Here is a 16,070-nt window from a genome sequence, read left to right as displayed (position 1 = left end):
CATGCTAAGCTGTGTTTCTTCTCACTCCTATCACCTCTGAGAGCCATCAATGTTTCAGGGAAGCAAGGAATTCAGCCTTGCCCCCTTTCTGATCTGCATTTAGTGGGTAGTCTGAGGTGTAGAGAGAAGTTCATGTATTTCCTCTCCACACAGCCGCTATGCCTCCTCTATGACTGTGCTTCAGATTCACCTGGTTTGTACTGCCTTTTGTATCTAGTTTATTGGCACTGGTATGCATAGCAATGGATGTACGTTGTTACAACGCATGCTTTTACCACGCATGCCTTTACAATCCAGGTTTTTCAACGCAAGTCGTAACAACGACTTGCGTTGGGGGTTGCTGGATAGTGAATAGTTTAATTTACTAATCCAACTCCAGTCCCCGTGGATAGTAGGGAAGGTGTTGGATAGTAAATTAAACTATTACCTATCCTACAGCGCCCCCCAGCGCAATTCCTTGTAATGGATTGAATTGAAAAACCTGCTTTGTAAAGGCACTGCGTGGTAAAAGTTGCGTCGTAAAGGAAGTTTCTCATAGCAATGGATGTACGTTGTCCATAGCAATGGATGTACGTTGTTACAACGCATGCATGTTGGTAAGGTGCCTCTTTCTTTACTTCATCCTCTTCCTCATTCAGGCACAACAGTGTCCACTGTATCACATTTAGGATCTGCTGCACCATATTGAAGATGAAGATATTCTATGATAAACGCAAAAAATACAACTAGTAAATTGCCATGCTAGAAGCAAAGAAATGTAATTTGGAAAACAAGAGAAAAGAGACCTTCTCTTGCTTTACTCCAAGCATCTGAAATTCCAGTCCAACACATTGCCAACAAACCCCTTCACGTGTGAGTAAATATCAAGTAAACATACAAATTGAAAATATACTTGCCCTTACTCATACTCCCTAAATTGCATAGCACTCTTTTGATTTACAGTTATATTTGCTCTTGTAAACACCCATAAACACACCTCCACCCGTTTCCTCTAGCCCTTCTTCTTACCCATGTTCCAAACATAGCCTTGGTATTCACTACGCACACACTACCCACATGACGCCTTTGACTTATGATCGCTAGGTATGTTGCTGCTCAACCACTCTAAGGGGCAGATTAGGATTGCGGTTTTTCCACATCCTCTGGGCCGGCGGAAGCCACCGCCGGCCCGCAGGATGCGGAAAAACCGCAGCGGACCCACCAAAGACCCACCGCCACATTAGGGCGTCTGGTGGGTCCTGGTTTCTGTCTGCAGCTTTTCCGCCACGGTTGGCTTACAACCGCGGCGGAAAAGCCCTAATATGGTGGTGCTGTCTCTCAGACACCGCCAGCCATATTAGGATGCCCAAAAAGAAATGCTTTTCTACGGCGGGTTTTCCGCCGTGGAAAAGCACACAGAGCTTCACTGCGGGGGCCCGTTGCGGGCTCCCTGGGTGAAGGGGGGGTGGGGAGTGCACATGTGGGGTACCTATGGTACCCCCCTGCATTTGTATGCAGTAATCGGCAGGCACCACGCGGTGCCTGCCGCTTTCTGCATACAAATGCAATGTATGCATTTTTAACATTGCGGCGGGTGCAGCTTGAAGCCGCACCCGCCGCAATGTTAAAAATAGAGGATGTGACCGCCAGGGTGGCGGTCACATCCTAATTGGACAGGATGGAACTCCGCAGGCCATGCGGAGGTCCCCCCCTCCTCGATGGTCGCGGACGGACTCAAGTCCGTCCGCGATCATAATGAGCCCCTTACTTCGGAAATCCTGTATGGGGGCCTGTTATGCACACAAGTGAGCTCGGGGAGAGGGTTGCAAGCCTTTTTCTTGCCACCAGATTGTTGCATCTCCTTTCCAGGATCAAGCAGTATGTGCATTTTATCATTCCCCAGCCCAAAAATAAGTCCAATTTTCTGGGAAAAAATGATTTATAGTATGTTTAGAAACTGCTAAAATAAGTCACTGTACACCTTAACAGAACTGGCATAAAGTTAGAGAGAAATAGATATAGAAAATGTATCTGCGAGTTACATTCTGTTAAGAGAATGTTTTATGTGCCATAGCTTGAAATCTGATTTGGAAGATTCTATTCATGTCTCATGGTTGAAGGGGTCCCCATGTTTAGAGGAAATGCATATATAAAGTTTCACACATTTTACTTAGTGGAAGTTCATCTTTTTCACCTGTTTATTCTGATTTTAGATTTTTGGACATTCTGATTATGGTGCATGAGCTGTACATAGCAGGGAACTCGTTATCAGACCCGAGCTCCATGTCAATTATGTGTATACATTGCTATATTTGACACATTGGCGGGTCAGCTGTAAAAGTGCACCACAGTTTTCCATAGCTGCACAAAGCTCATATCTGGAATATTAAAGGTGCTTTGTCCAGCTCACATCTAAAAAGGTATGATATGCACAAAAGCTCACGTTTATGCATAGGTTGTAGTTGCCTGTGTTGCAAAAAGGGACAAGTAGACGAAACACTACGCTATCTAACCTTTGTTAGGAGAATGTCCCAACTTCAAAGTATTAGCATGTAAGAAAGTATGAAAAAATCAATAGAAGCCTGGAAGAATGGGTACTTTATTGGAGAGGCAGGACCAGGCCAGTCTTGGGCAGAGTTTGTGGTTTGAGGTTGGTGATGAGGAACAGGGTGCTGTCATATGTGCTGGCTGAGATATAAATGACTCTAGGATAGTTGTTGCAGTAAAGTATATTTCTGAAACCGGCAGAGTCAAACTGTTAAAAATAATATGTGAGAAACCGACATGAATTTTAGTTTTATTTGATGAGGGCTTGTCACCTAGCACAGACTAAATGCGCCTGCTTCATTGAGCCACTTTGCCATAACTGAGAGATAAGACTGCAGTGATCTAGAAGTAAACCAGTAGACCACTGGCATTGGGACATGTCTTCAGCCAGGTATTGTGAAAGTGCTGAAGAGTAATTCAAGGAACTAATTGCATCTAGACATTTAAGTATGCATCTGAACTGCACAGTAACCTCAACCATTTGTCTGCTGCCAAAAAGACCTCCTGAAAAATTACATATGTAGGGAGGACTGATGAATATGTTACAGAACAATTTCTGAAAAGTTGAGTCTTAGAGATTTTCATTTCTGGAGGAAGGGCACAAGGCACCCAGTATAACCAAAAAAAAGCAACCCCAAGGGGTATATTGTGACTGTTTCCCCAACTCCAAGCTTTCGATTGCAAAGACTGCCTCTACTGCAGGACCACAAAAAAAAGACATGTCTCATGGAATCCTACCTATAGATTGTAGATCTTTGCCCCAGAAAAATATTCAAATTGTAGAGGTAAAATCTTTGAGCAAGATGAATCACCAATTCCCACTGAGCTTGCTCTCTCGCCTATTGGCTGCAAATGTACTTAGGTTCTTGTCTTACACAACTTTTGAGCGGATAGCCTGCTCTCCGACCACGCCACTTCACCTATCAATTTCTGAAGTTGCCCATGTCTCAGTCTGCTGCACTGAATTGACTTACCTGTACTTCATTAAATGTGCATTGCAAACTAGGAACCTGATTGCTTTGTCTTAGTTTCGTGTTCAGGTGCAAATTGCATCAAGCTGGTGACTATTACCCGTCAGATCTTTGTTATTCCGATTACTACCCTATTAAATGTAATTAACTTTAATACAAAAACGAAAAAAATACAAACGTGACTCTGTGGGCCCAATTCACAAAGACGTTTGGTCGTAAGCATGTTTATGACCCAAAGTGCTAAATGTACGCCTTTTAGGTATTCACAAAATAATTCCCAGCATATGTAAATCAATTAACCTTTGCATAATTGTACACCACAACTCCCAGGCAAGGGGTAGGCAATTGGCATGACAATCTGTTGGTTGGCTTCTGAGTTCTTAATTCCATAGACAGGCGTTCACAAATTCTATCCGACCCTTTGCCACACAGGAAATGGGTGAATATTTATCCCAGCAAAGGGCTGGATTAAACCCCCTTTCAGAATGGCAAAGGGAATTCAACAAGCCCAGGTTTAGAGAGGGTTTGTACAAAGGGATGAAGAAAAAGAAATGTGCAATTGGAGTTCTCTGCCTTTTCAAAGTACAGAAATATGCCCAATGCGCGCTTCTGCATTGATGAAATTTCCAAACATTGTGGGGCAGATTTACAATAACTGGCGCTTCCCCGTATATCAGCAGGGATGCGCCAGTTAGTGTGCGTCACGGCAGACACCTCTTGCGCCACCATGGATGCGCCGCGTTTACAATGCGGAGCACCATGGGGCAAGAATAGACAGATGCGCAATGCATCTTCTGCCGTAAAGGTGACGCATTGCTGGCGACGCAGCTCCAGCAAGGCTAGGGTGCCCCTATGCCTAACATGCTGCGTCAATCCTTACGCCTGCTTCAAGCAGGCGCAGGGTTTTGATGCAGAATGGCCTTAAAAGTGACTGAGTGAAATCTTGCAGACTTTTAGGAGGCGTTCCTGCGCCGGAACGCCCTCCTCAGCGCCGGAACGCCTCCTTATGGCGCAGGGCTTTACAACGTGACGCATCTCCCAGATATGTCACTTTGTAAATACCCCGCAGCATGACGCAAATGTGGCGAACGGGGCTTGTAAATCTGCCCCATAATGTGATGTCAGTTACAGTAAGTAGTGCACCAGGATACTTACTACAGCTGGCATAGCGTTCCAGACATACAAATGAAAATGTTTGTTAATTGGTAAAAACTGTGAATGTATACCTGTCCACAGGAGCACTTGTAGGAGTTCAAACATACTACATGCTTTGTAAATCAGACCCTTTAGCTACAAATTGTCAAATTGTACATTTCAACAATTATTCTGATGTGTGTGCAAAAAGCTGCTAGATTAGTATAGCATTAACTGTCTAAACTTCCCTTTGCCACCCAAATTAGCAGAGATTCACCTGTTAGAATATTTTACGTTAAAAATTATATTCTATGAAAACCCTTCTGGGAATGTTTTGAACTCCAAACTATCTAATCTGTTATTAAATATTGCGGCCATCTTGGAACATTATTGGTCCTATTCTTTCTGATAGAAACCCATTAGGAAACCATGGTCAAATACACACACTTTACACTGAAAACAAACTTTGCATTCAAGAAACATACAGTATGTATAATGTTCATAAATTGTCAATACTGGCTACAACAATTATTTTTTAAAGGAACAAAAATTGAATTATCACACACAATTTCATGGTTTGATCAACTACAATTTTGGAAGTAACTATCTTGGTTTTAAGACAGGCGTACTTTCCCTCTTTCCCTATTTATAACAGCTCAAAATTAAAAGTATGTATGGGGTTCTTTATATACCATACCCATATGTGAGAGAAGTATGAATTTTTGTCAACGTAAAAGTAAAGAAAAGAAATGAGTCAGAGAACCAATGCATTTCATCTCTCTTCTGTTGGCCACAACCATAGAAATACATAGCAACCATCTACATTATGACTAGCACATTGAGAGATATTTTGCACTAATCACACCACTTACCTAGAAGAAGGTTCAGGAAGGCTCGGCTAAATCTCTGTGCGTATTCCATTTCAGGCTTGAGCGTTCCTCCCAATCGCACCAAGTGCTGTTCATGTGGAAAGCTGGACAGGTCAGCCAGCTCACTGTCACTTAACTCGTTGCCGAAAGCCAAGGTGAACAGGATGTATCCTTGGCACTTTGCTAGCCGGGTGACCTCTTTCAGTTTCTCAATGTCCCAACTGCTTGTACGACTTCCAATAATAGTAAATATGACCTTGTTCTTTCGCAACTTGGGAGCCTTCAGGAAGATGTTGTCAATGGTCCCCTGCACAGCGTAGCCAATGGATGAAGGCCCTTGCAGCTGTGAAACATCATTCTGGATGTGCCGCTTTATCAAGCGCTTACTGTTGTAAGTTACAAAGCCAAACTCTGTTTCGACTGGGCTTGTGCCTCGGTTGGGTGTGAAGCCAGGCATACCCTGTTGCACCAATGCCACCCTGGCACCTGTGCCCCCTAACTCTGGCTCTGATGTGATTTCAACCTGATCAAGAATGGTGCTAACAAATTCTTTTACCCGCTCAAAGTCTTCGCTGCCAACGGTGCGGGAGCCATCAATAATAAAAGCAAGGTCCATGTCAACCTCCACAGGAGGTGGATCAGCTTGCTCACACTCCACATCTGCTTGGCACTTATCTGCAAAGGGAAAAAAATTAAAAACATACATAATTCTGAGATGAAATATTTTCAATCACTATTTTTTAGAAGTGACTGTACCTCTGATTTGCCGAAGAGCTGTTAATGTATGCAAAACAATTGTATACCACAGACAAAACTTTTACCTGTTAAGGAAATGGAGAGGTTAACTAATGTAAACTGAAATCCTTCCGGGTCATGTGGTGCACAGCAAATAACACATGTACATAAAGACATAACACCAATTGTTTTCAGTAATTAATTAGTTAATATTATTAACAGTACTATTTGCATTATTACCATTATAATCACCATTATTGATTCACACAAAAAACGTTATAAACACGTTAGTTTTCTTGGATCCATATCCTTTGTTAAAGATTACTACTGAGTGCCCTAAATGCAAGCAATGGAACATTGGGGTGAGCAATGAACATATTATTCTCTAAGAGTTGGTAATTGATTGATCAAACATAAGTACATTCATTGGAACGTTGTGGGCAGGACAGCCAATCAGACTCCGCCAATGCAGTCAACAACAAGCTCTTACAATAGGCAATGGCTCTTTTGAAGGGTTATGCAACAGTGTTTTAATGACAAACCTACGGTTGCATTTTCCCACTGGGAATTGCACTTTCCCACTGGGAATTGTCCCTCAATGCGCACTGCCAGAGGTCCATAGGTAACAATTTTATTCAAATAATCCAAAGTAATCCAAAGTTGCAATCAAATCTTCCTTTTAATGTATTGTGCAATGGTTTATACTCATTATTTTCAGGAGGTCATTACATTATTTTCATGAATCCATTAGTAGTTATCCGTGATGTTTTAAAAACATTAGTATTAGCCCCAATGAATTTCGGGCAGTGATACCACCCTTCTTCAGGGGGTAAATTCCTAGAGAGTTGGAATGAGACGACAAGATTCCTGCAAGCCGTTAATATAAGTGACCGAGTGAGCGATCGGGGAAAAAACAGGTGATCTAACAGCCCAGTGTAGATAGAGTGAAAGCTGAGGTGTCGGGTATACCATAGGGTGAAAAACTTGTTTAAACAGCCCAGTGATGAGAGTAGCAGAAAACGAGGTGCAAACGAGTGACTGGTTTTAAAGCGAGTACCCAAGTAAAAAATATCGAAATAAAAGGACGACGTATCAAAGGGAACGTGCTGTCGTGCCGGAGATTGTGGCGTGCTACGGATGAGCGTTAGTGCAATAGATTAACTTGCCTGTTGTGCTGATCTACAAGTAAAAACAAAAAGGTATCATAAGGATAGTTTTTGGATCGAAAGAAACGTATCATCATGCGGTGCTTGTGGCGTGCTGTGGATGCGCGTTAATGCATTAGACTAAATAACCAGATATGCTGGTCTGTATGTAACGCCGTTAGCGTACGAAAAATCAAAAGTGCAGCAAGTTACCTGGGTACGTGTCATTTAAAGCCCTCAACTGATGGCTTAACTCGAACTAAGGAGCCTGGTGACTGACACCGTATGTGCCCGTAGTAGTAAAAAGCCAAAAGGGTTTAGCCAGATGAAAAGATAAATAGGATAGAAAGTGAAAGAGTATCGGTGCCCAACTGAAATGGTTGCCATCTTGAAGGTAGGAAAATTATGTCAACCCTAGTGTGAGACGAGAGAACAGTCTTACATGAATGTGTATTGGAAAAGACCAAATATGCTTGTTGGAAAAAATTCAAACACAACGTTTTGTATATAAATTCAATATGATACAATAACCAATCCGAAATTAGAAAGGTTACACAATAAACTGTGACGATGAAAAACCAAATAGCGGAAGGATACATTAAAAAACATAGTGACAGGAAAAGTTGGGAGGGGAAAAATTAGGAAAAGAAAAAGATTACAAAAAAAGGAAAAAAATTAAGGGAGAAAAGAAGAGAAACTCCACAGTTGGAGGGGAAAATAGGAATTTACTGAAAAAGATTGAGAAGGGAAAAAGTAGAAAAGGAGAGGAAAAGAGGAAAAAATTAAAATTAGAATTACAGCAATTACAATTAACTGGGAAAGTTGAAAAGGGAAAGGAAACATTAGATAGAAAAAGGTTTAGTAAAAGAAATGAATTAAGAGCGAAAAGGGGAAAAGGGAAAATTACAACAATTGGAATTGGCAGGGAAAGTTGAAAAGGTAAGAGAAAAGTTTGAGAGAAACGGTAAAAAAGGCGGACGTTAAACAGTTAGAAGTGAAGGTAGGGAGAGGAACTGTTAGAATTCACTGGAACAGTTCAAGAATGTTCAGTATGCGTGTACACAGTAAATGCAGGTCAGGTTAATCACAGAAAACAACTGTTTTCAATTCGATCATTGAGACCGTGAGGCACCGATGAGTTCATCTTTTGGATCCAGAATGTTTCGCGTTGTAGCAGAAATTTGCGGTTATCTCTCCCTTCTTTGATATCCACGACTTCACACACGAGAAACCACAGTTGATTTTGGGTTTTTCTTTCTGATGTTACTTCTGTGTTCCTTTAATCTAATCTTGATTTTTTCTTTCAGTTTTGCCGATGTACACCAGCCCACATGGGCATTTTAGTAGATACACGAGATTTTTTTAATCACATGTGGCTGTGGTGTAAACTAAGTTTAATGTAGTAGCCTTTTGTCGGATGGTTGGTGGTATTTCCCTTAATGATGTTGTTACAGTTCCCACAGTTGAGGTACTGTATAGTGCCTTTGTGTGTCATGATCAGGACACTTCTTTGTGCTCTGATAACTCCGCTAGGTTCCTACTTCTCTCATATGCAAATAGGGGTTTGTCTGAAAAAATGTTTTTAAAGTCAGGTTCCACTTGAAACATTGGCCAGGGTCTTAATATGATCTTTTTAATGTCCCTGCTCTCCGTGGAGAATTTGGCCACACTGACTGTTCTGGACGTTTCTGTGGGTCGCGTTTGTATAATCAACAGCTGAGTGCGGGATAGTGGAGCCACCCGGTTACTGGCCTTAGTCAGAATTTCTTCGGGGTAATCACGATTGCGGAAACGATCCTCCATGTTAGATATGTTTTATGAAAGTATTTCTTGATCAGACATGATTCTCTTGATTCTGAGCAGTTGGGAGTATGGTAAATGTGCTTTGAGGGCTGGTTGGTGAAAACTGTTAAAATTCTGTAAATTATTTCGATCTGTGGCTTTTCTGTATATGGTAGATTCAATTCTCTGGTCTTTGATGTAAATCAGGACATCCAAAAAGCTTATCTTGACGTTGTCTATATTGAATGTGAACTCTAACAATCATTTACTAGGTTCAGTTGACCGATAGCTGTGACTAGCTATTCCTTTGGACCCTGCCAAATCAAAAATATATTGTCTATGTACTGGAAATATGCCACCAAGTGTTCTTTCCAAGTCGTGTTGTTCAAGACATTATCCAACTCAAATTTGTGCATGAAAAGGTTTTCGTAGCTGGGGGCTGCACAGTTCCCCAAGGATGTCTCTGTTAGATGTAGGAAAAATTGGTATTTGTGAATAAAGTAGTTGTGGTACAGGTTGAATTAAAGCAATTCCAACAAGAAGATGTTAAAGTCCTGATTGAGATCAGCCTGTAATAAGAAAAATTCTATTGCCTCAAAGCCTAAATGATGGGGTATCGATGTGTACAAGGCTGTCACATCAATGGTGCATAAAAACATTTCTTCATTCCACTCTGTTGAAAGGTTCTGGATTTTTGTCAAGAATTCTGTAGTTTCCTTGATGTACGTGGACATTTTTTGTACAAAATCCTGTAGATTTATTTATTTTTATTTATATATTTATTTATTGATATAGCGCCCGAAGGAGTATCTCTGCGCTTCAGACCAGCATCATAAATATATGCAAGTGTAGCTGGAATCAGAAACAGAAGAGGGTAGTCTTAAGCAGCTTTCTAAAATGGAGATGATTAGAACATTGTCTCAGGTGTAAAGGAAGCTCATTCCAATAACGTGGGCCAAGGTAGGAGAGGGATTTCCCTCCTAATCTTGCTTTCCTAACTCGGGGGACCTCCAACAGATGTTTGGAGCTAGAACGAGGGACCTTGAGGGTCCATATGGAATACATTTTTCTGAAAGATAACTGGGGCCAAGATTAGAGAGTGCCTTATGAATAGTGCAGCAGATTGTCCTGGGGGGCACATTGAGAAATAGTTGTCCCGTCATGTTCTGGACCACCTGAAGTCTGCTGATCGAGGACTCATTAGCAGAGATCAGCAGTCCATTACAGTAGTCCAGACGGCTTAGTATAAGTGCCTTCCGACTAGAATCCTGGAAGAGACTCGACGAAGTAGGCCTAAAGTATGAAAACAGGAGCCCAGTGTCTGAGCAACGTGCTCCTTGAAAGTAAGGGCTTGGTCCAGATGGACACCTAGGTTCTTAACGGAGACTTTAGGAGCAGGAGGCGTACCGAAGTCAGTCGGCCACCACTCGAGCGACCAGAGTAAGGGGGCCTCTCCGAACAGTAAAATCTCTGTTTTCCCGACATTACACTGGAGGAGATTACTCTTCATCTAGTGTGAGATGGCTCTCATTTCTGAAGAGAAGGTCGACTGTACAGAAGAAGTGGAAAGGGGCGACCATTCGGTCCCCCCGAACGTATGGTTGAGTACCACGAGCCCCCCGGGAAGCCATTTTTTGGGCGGGAAAAAGCGCGCCCCGGCTACGCCGCTTCGGACATACCAGCCGAGGCTCGCCACGCCACGCCCTAGGGGCAGGCAGGGGCGGGTTTACGCCCGCCCTGAAGACGGATAAAAGGAGCAACAAGCCAAGAACGCATCCTCTTGTTCCTGTGCTCTGAAGCTGCACCCCCTCGCTGCACGTGAGCTCGAGACGGAACGAAGAGCCAATTTTGAGTGTGGTAATCTTTCTTGTTTGTTTTACAGATACTCTGTTGGAGAATGCCTAAGAAGGTCGGAAAGCGAATGACTACCGACCAGATGCTGCGTGTTCTTATGAAGGAGGTGACTGACCTAAAGAAACGAATGGCAGAGAAAGATGGCGAAGAGGGACCGAAACGTCCGTTGGCTGGAACCGCTCCGGGAGGAAAAGGCAAGAGGCCCAGAAGGGGAGCAGCTGGAGGGGACATCCCGGTTCCCTGCACCCCACTCCAAGAGCCAACTCCGGTGCCGGCGGAGGGGAATCCGATTCCCGTGGTGGTCACCCCTGTGTCCGGCGAGGATATGCCGCCCGAGCTGGCAGCACAATTAGCAGCGTGGTTGGGAAAAAATAACGAGGGCGCCACGGCTGATGACGCAAGGGTTTTGATGAGGCAACTGCGTGAAACAAGGGAGGCCGCGAAGGCAGCACCGCCAGTTATCGCGCCGGCCGCAGCAGGAGGAAAGCCACCTGGGATAGGCTCAGCCGCAGATACAGCTTCCGGTTCAGGTAAGCGGCCATTGCCGATTGCGAGGGATGAGTCTGCCCCGTCACGAAGGGAAAAGTTGGGTCAACATGTCCCTCTAGCTATTAAGGAGAAGATATGGGCAGATGAGTATGTAAACATCTTCTCGTTGCTTACCGATCATTATGAGATGGAATATGTTAAGAGCCAAAAGGAGCTCATGCATCCGGGTGTTTGGCGCGCAAAGATGGCCGCCTTCAAGGTAAATGAAAACATTGGCAATTGGGGCAAAGCATGGGGGATTTTTACATCCATCCTGGGCGAACGTAGGCCCGAATTGCTGTCTGAATTGCCGATTTATCAGTCACGGATCATGGGGTATTCTGTGTCGCATGGGGGCAATCAGTGGTTCTGTTACGATAATATTTTCAGAAAAGCGAAAGAGCATGATAAAAACTTAACTTGGGATTGTTATGATTCTGTGTCTTGGTCAAAAATGGCGGATACTGGTATGTTGAATTTGCCATTGGTGGGGAGTAAAGGGGGGGAGTCCTCCCGCCAATATTCTGGGACCCCCTTTCGATCAGGCGCGAGTAACGAATACCACTCCAGGCCGAACGGCACCACAGGTAAAAAGGGGAGTTGTTGGAATTTTAACAGGGGAAAATGTACGAGGCCCCAGGGGTCATGCAAATTTAGGCACGAATGTAGTGGGTGTGGGCAAGCGTCCCATCCTGAGTCCATGTGCAGAGCCAAAACGGGTGATAACGGGGGTAGAGGAGGCGCCAAACAGGTCTGAAATAGTCCGAGGGGCGCCTTTACCTACTCCGATTGATACCATGGCAATGATTCCTTGGCTCAGCGAATACCCGGATCACGCTTCCGCTGGGGTGTTGCGAAACGGGTTTTCATATGGTTTCCGCATCCCAGTGGGGGAGTTTCAGGGTTTAGCGAAATGTAAAAACCAAATATCAGTCTTGCAGCACACGACCGTGGTACAAGAGAAGATTGGGAAAGAGGTGGCTCGAGGTCGAGTCGCCGGTCCGTTTCACGTTCCACCGGTCGCTAACTTTGTTTGTTCCCCTTTAGGGGTGGTCCCCAAGAAGGACCCGGGTGAGTTTCGGCTGATACATAATTTGTCGGCCCCACGTGGTCTTTCCGTAAATGATGCGATAGACCCGGCAGTGTGTTCAGTACGGTATGCATCTTTCGATGAGGCCGTAGCCATATTGAATCGCCTAGGGCCCGGTGCGCTGATGGCAAAATCTGATATCGAGTCAGCATTCCGGTTGCTCCCGGTACATCCAGACGATCAGCGTCTTCTTGGTTTCATGTTTCAGGGACACTATTACATGGATAGATGTATGCCAATGGGGTGCTCTATATCTTGTTCTTATTTTGAGCAGTTCAGTTGTTTCCTGCAATGGGTCTTCACAAGGAAGACGGGGTTCCATCAGGTTATGCATTATCTCGATGACTTTTTGTTTCTAGGGGCAGCCGGGGATCCGGAATGTGGTCAGGCCTTGAATGAATTCTGTGCCTTAATGAATCATTTTGGTGTGCCATTGGCACCCGGTAAGACAGTGGGTCCTTCGACTTGCCTGGAGTTTCTGGGGATCGAGCTCGACTCGGAGGAGGGTTGTTTTCGTTTACCAAGAGAAAAAGTGCTCAGGTTCAGGGCATCCCTGGAGACGTGTATTAGTCAGTCTAAGGTTAAGTTGCAGCAATTACAACAATTGGTGGGACAGCTGAATTTTGCCCTGAGAGTAATGCCGATGGCCCGCCCCTTTTCCCGCTCGATCGCTCAGGCCATGGTCGGCCTGAAGGAGGGTCACCATCGCACGAGGCTTTCGGCCGAGGTTCGCCAGGACATGCGCATTTGGTTAGCATTTCTGGCGGATTTCAATGGTCGAGTTGTCTGGAACAAACCGGCGGTATCCTCTGAAGAGCTGGGCCTGTGGACAGACTCGGCAGGGAGCATTGGTTTTGGTGCCATATTTGGCACACAATGGTCAGCTCAAAAATGGCCGTCATGGTGGCATGAGGGTGGGCTGACGAGTAACATTGCTTTTCTTGAACTGTTCCCCATTCTGGTGGCCCTGAAAACTTGGCCGGAGGGGTTGAGAGATCACTCTGTGGTATTCTGGTCTGATAACATGACCGTGGTTGAGTGTATCAATAGCCAGGCGGCACGATGCAAATGGATCCTGAGGCTGCTCAAAGAAATTGTCTTGTCATGTATGCAATTGAATGTCCTATTTAAAGCAAGACACGTGCCGGGGGTGATGAACCAAGCGGCTGATGCGCTTTCTCGTTTCCGTATGCAGGCCTTCTGGGGTTTTCTGCCCACAGCGGACCCGGTGGCGGCACCCTTTCCCGAAGCTCTCTGGTCTCTCGGTGCCCCGAACTACGAAACCTCGTGGGAGAGAGTTTAGCACCCAGGACAAGGAAGGCATATGAAGGGGCGTTCCGTTCCTATTTGGCCTTTTTGGGGACTACTGGAGAGGAGCTTTGGGGCCAGGAGGAGTGGGTGGTAAATTTTTTGCTGTCTTTACATCAGGCAGGCAAATCTGTGGCTACGGCCCAGAGGCATCGGGCAGCCATTTCCTTTGTGGCAAGGGCTTATGGGATCCAGGACCCGACAGCGTCTTTCGTTGTACAAAAAGCGCTACGTGGGTGGCAACGCCTTGAGGGTGGCAGAGTAGATGAAAGGCGCCCGATAGGTCTGGATAGGTTGGCCCTGTTATTATCTGTACTCCCTTCAACGTCTTCATCCCAGTATGAAACAGTGTTATTCCGAGCCGCTTTTGCGCTGGCATTCCATGGGGCTATGCGGGTAAGCGAACTAGTGGCGAGGAACAAGCGGGATGTGACGGGGGGACTGTGCCGAGAGCACGTTCAGGTCAGAGGGGAGACAATATCCATCTCATTTGTCAGGTCCAAGTCCGACCAGGGTGCGGTGGGGGACTGCATAATCATACAAAGGATTCCCGGGTCCTCCATGTGCCCAGTAAGTTGCGTAGAGGAATATTTAGCGCAAAGGGTGGCATCATGGGGGGGGACCTTGTTGAGACACGCTGACACCACCCCATTGACGAGGTTTCAGTTTCAGCGGGTGCTTGCGAGGTCAATTTCCGCTGCGGGCTTGAACCCCGGCGAGTTTGGGACCCATTCCTTTCGGATAGGGGCTGCTACTGAGGCTACAGCCAGGGGTCTGAATGTCGAACAAGTTAAACGTGTGGGGCGTTGGTCCTCGAACTGTTATAAAAGGTATGTGCGGTTGCACATGTTATGAAGCTGTAATGATGTACTCACGCTTCTTGTTTTTGTTTGGTTTTCAGTTGCGCAAGCCTACGAGGTGGGGCGGACTGTGCAGTCGACCCAACACCGGGTCAGCGGTCAGACATCACCGGCTGTGAAAAAGGAGGTGTGGGTCGTGGGCCACTCATACGTGAGGCGGGCCGCGGACGTATTCAAAGCAGGTGACATGATTCACGTGGCTGGGGAATACGGGTACAGTGTGTCCTTCTACGGAAAGGGCGGGCTCTGTATTGACCAATTTCAATCATTTTTTGAGGGTTTGTTAGGGCGGACGAGGTCACCGCCGGCTATAGTCATAGTACATCTCGGGGGCAACGATTTGGTGTCCACTGGTAGACGACTACTTCTTGAGGCAATGCTTTCCACTGTAAGTTGGATAGCGAGAAGAGTTCCAGGGTGCACAATCGCATGGTCCCATTTGATCCCGCGAAAAGTGTGGCGGGGGGCTCTTTCAGTTTCTGCTCTGAATCATTCAGTAAGGAAGATTAATAATAAAGTGAGTCGATTGTTCCGTTCAGGTACACTGCATTCTATTTCGCATGGTTGTATTATAGGGGACAGTATGTATTTGGGTGATGGTGTTCATTTGTCCCGGGTTGGGAACGAGTTACTCATAGGAGACCTGTTAGCTTGGCTGGGGACTTTAAGACATGACCTTTAGGTAGGAGTGTGTGGGGGGTCCGGATAGCCGGTCAACTATCCGGCCTGTGGCGGTAAGGTCATGATCGGTGAGCACTAATTGGTAGATCCCTATGAGTGGGCGTCACCCATTACGGATGGGAGCGCTCGAGGGAGGTGGCCATTGGCCCCTCAACGGGTAGGCGGTCCCTTCTAAGGATGGGACGCCGAAAGGAAAGGAAAGGCGGTCAAGGCCCCTTCCTGGGTAGGAGGGGCTACAGCCCCCTCCTGGGGAATTTCCCGGGGCCAGGATATCTGCGACGGCAGATGTGGTAAGTTGTGTGGGGTTTGGGAGGGGGTCTACGCTACCTTCTAGATACCTCACACGAGTCCTCGGACGACCTTTAAGTGGCGTCGAGTTTATTGGGGCCCCCGTCAAGTCAAGGGAAATTGGTAGTTGCACTTGAGGTACACCTCTGTGCGGTCGCCCCTCACAAGTGAGGGGGATATTTCTGGTTTAGGGATCTTGACACCGGTTACGACCTTGCCGTTGGCCCTTAAACGTTAGGATGTACAATTTCAAAATGTCAAGTTAATGTTTTGTAGGATGTTAGTTCGGCTAGGAGAAC

General features: G+C 45.6%; 1 protein-coding gene across 1 annotated transcript in view; it reads right to left on the bottom strand.

Moving 5' to 3' along the window:
• The window catches only part of LOC147689264 (collagen alpha-4(VI) chain-like), a 495,718-nt gene that overhangs the window by 49,031 nt on the left and 430,617 nt on the right, over nucleotides 1-16,070 (bottom strand). Inside the window, exon 38 of the mRNA XM_086942070.1 lies at nucleotides 5,504-6,175. Coding sequence (XP_086798196.1) covers nucleotides 5,504-6,175 — 672 coding nt within the window. The remainder of the gene's footprint in view (nucleotides 1-5,503; nucleotides 6,176-16,070) is intronic.

Source organism: Lissotriton vulgaris, chromosome 10 (assembly GCF_964263255.1).
Source record: "Lissotriton vulgaris chromosome 10, aLisVul1.2, whole genome shotgun sequence".
Lineage (NCBI taxonomy): Eukaryota > Metazoa > Chordata > Amphibia > Caudata > Salamandridae > Lissotriton > Lissotriton vulgaris.
Note: the sequence above shows the minus strand (reverse complement) of the source record. Positions and strands in the feature narration are given on the sequence as shown.